The 2,910-nt window shown below is 41.3% G+C and overlaps 1 protein-coding gene across 1 annotated transcript in view; it reads left to right on the top strand.

Moving 5' to 3' along the window:
• Positions 1 to 2,163: 2,163 nt before the first annotated feature.
• GJA10 (gap junction protein alpha 10) overlaps positions 2,164 to 2,910 on the top strand; it is a 2,730-nt gene continuing 1,983 nt past the window's right edge. Inside the window, exon 1 of the mRNA XM_009281957.1 lies at positions 2,164 to 2,903. Coding sequence (XP_009280232.1) covers positions 2,164 to 2,903 — 740 coding nt within the window. The remainder of the gene's footprint in view (positions 2,904 to 2,910) is intronic.

Below are 2,910 nucleotides of genomic sequence, written 5' to 3'. Positions count from 1 at the left end.
GAACGCCATCGTTCCATCTTTGGGATTAAAACATGTCTCCTTTCCCTTTTATTCCTTCATTTACTTTTTAGCATCTCACTTGGGGTTTTTTGCAGAGTCTATCAATTTCAGTGAGGGACCAGCCATCCGCAAGGCAGCAAATGCACCCAAAGCTCCTTCGCTTAACTGTTGCGTTGCCATCATTCGGTCACCTTTCAGGGGAGGTGGTACAGAGCAATCAGCGAGTGTCACCCGCTCGTACTTGGCCTCTTGAGTACTCTGGGTTTGGGAGCTTGCTCTCTGTAAATCTTGATTTCTCACTTTACTGAAGGTGAACTATTCTGTATCAGCACTTCCAAGCTTGGAAAAACAGGTTCAACATTGTTAGCTTGAAATGTAACATTCTCTAGTAAACACTTCAACATATGAACATCTTTACACCCACCCAACCTGTGACATTGCAACAATTTGATATCTGCTCTGAATAAAATCCATATGAAGTCAGAAGAAAGATCTGACATTTTTCCTTAAAGATGAGGAAAATGGACTACAATAATTGTTGCTGACTCTTTTTTCATGTATCTTATTTCAATGATATACATGGGACTAAAGGAGTGGGGAAAGAAGATATTCCAGGTGCCTCACAGCACCTAAGAAGTTGCTTGACTGGCTAGGTTTCCTCCACCTGTGTCAAAAGGGAAGTTCATCGTGAAAATTCAAATTTGCAGAGAAAAACCAAAGCCCAGAGATGTAATAGTCTGTAGGATGCCTATGCAGAGAATGACTGCACTGTTGGTTACAATTGAAAATCTTTACTTGCAGTGTGGATAAATACAGCCTCCAAGCAGAATCATACTACATGGGATCATATCATAAACCATAACCAAGCTACATTGATATTGGTGATATCACCCAGCTGTGCTATCAGTTAAAATTGTGTAAGATTTTGGGTACTGCAACCAGCCACTCCTAAAAAGCTTAGAAATTGCACTTTACTAAAGGTTTAGTGGAATTTGGGAGGATTTGAAAGTACAGTAGCATAAAAAATTTAAGTGTGAACCCTAAGGTAGATATGATCCCAGTTGCTTTCAATATTTTATTACCACGTTAGCACAAAAAATTCGAGGGAGACAACACCGAATGTGCGGTGCGTTCAGAAATAAACAGACAAATACCTTACATTTCAATTCCCCACATTACCTGAAGCTCCTGAACAGTTTCCAGAGAAGCTGCTTGGAAATCAAGCATCTTGCAGCAGAACATAGATCAATTTGCTGGCAAATCAAAGAGCTTCTGGCAAAGAGGTAGTTAAAAAGATTATCTCACACAGCTAAAAACCTCCACGTCACTCCATTATGTAATCCCTGTTTTATTTATCTCATATGTTGCAATTTATAATTAAGATAAAGTCTTGGTGATTCAGTAAGACTTTAAATGCATAAAATTCAAGATATTAATCCTAGAAGCACTCTTAGTTTGTCAACATTATCCTAGAACTGAGACTATTTATACATGTACAGCTATGTGTAAATTAGCGATGTGTTTGTAGTTTTAGGAATCCAAGCGAGAAACTTGTAGGTTGTTACCCTGGTAGATGGGAAAATATTGGATGCTAATAATGAATAATTGGATGCTAATAATTGAAAATAATGCTACTACCTTGAGGTACGAAATGAAACATTTTTCTGTCACAGTTATAGGATACTTCTCAAAACTTTTTCAAACAAATGAAAGCCATGAGCATTATATATTATTCTAGTTGTTTTTCACCCAAAACTATGGCAAAGCCACAGACAGTGGAATGGGGTGGGTGTAGAATTAAACTATAGTTGGCGAAGGATTTGCAAAGTGAAAAAAAACTGTCTTCTTTCCTAGCGGGAAGAAAATAGTGTAAAACTGTAGGCAGTTAAGAAGTACTGTGGCTTACAGCTGAAATCAATCTCTCTTAAGCTTAAAATAATCTCACATTTGCATCTTTCACCAGTAATCGTGAAGTCTGCATTCATTTAAAGACCCATTAAGTAGAAAATAATGATGAACTTCTAAGAGCTCTCCTGCTATCAGAAGAACGCATATGAAAGGTCATTATTTTTAAAAAGTACTAAAAAGGGCCATTTCCAAAAGAAACCTAGTATTGTATTACAATAAGACGATTTTTTGTATTTCAGATATGAACTTCTGACCATGGGGGACTGGAACCTGTTGGGCGGCATCCTTGAAGAAGTGCACATCCACTCCACCATAGTTGGCAAAATCTGGCTCACAATCCTGTTCATATTCCGGATGCTGGTGCTGGGAGTGGCTGCCGAAGATGTCTGGGACGATGAGCAGTCCGAGTTCATCTGCAACACGGAGCAACCTGGCTGCAGCAATGTCTGTTATGACAAAGCCTTCCCCATCTCTTTGATCAGATACTGGGTTCTGCAGATCATATTTGTCTCTTCTCCGTCGCTAGTTTACATGGGCCATGCGCTCTACAGGTTAAGGGCTCTTGAGAAAGAGCGACAGAAGAGGAAAGCCCACCTGCGGGCTCAGCTAGAAGATCTGGAGCCCATGCCCGAGGAACACAAGAGAGTGGAGAGGGAACTGCGTAAGCTGGAGGAACGGAAGAAAGTGAATAAGGCACCCCTGAGAGGGTCCCTGCTGCGCACCTATGTCCTACATATCCTGACCCGGTCGGTGGTTGAAGTGGGCTTTATGATAGGTCAGTATCTTTTATATGGGTTTCACATGTCCCCCCTTTACAAATGCACTCGGCCCCCTTGCCCGAACACGGTGGATTGTTTTGTGTCCCGACCCACAGAGAAGACCATCTTTATGGTTTTCATGAACAGCATTGCCACGGTCTCCCTGTTCCTCAACATCCTAGAAATCGCCCACCTGGGCCTCAAGAAGATCCAGAAGAGCCTCTACGGGCAGCCGCGGTGGCAG

The sequence above is a fragment of the Aptenodytes forsteri genome, unplaced genomic scaffold (genome assembly GCF_000699145.1).
Source record: "Aptenodytes forsteri isolate BGI_AS27 unplaced genomic scaffold, ASM69914v1 Scaffold20, whole genome shotgun sequence".
In the NCBI taxonomy this organism is placed as follows: domain Eukaryota; kingdom Metazoa; phylum Chordata; class Aves; order Sphenisciformes; family Spheniscidae; genus Aptenodytes; species Aptenodytes forsteri.
This window is presented reverse-complemented; position numbering and strand designations above follow the sequence as displayed.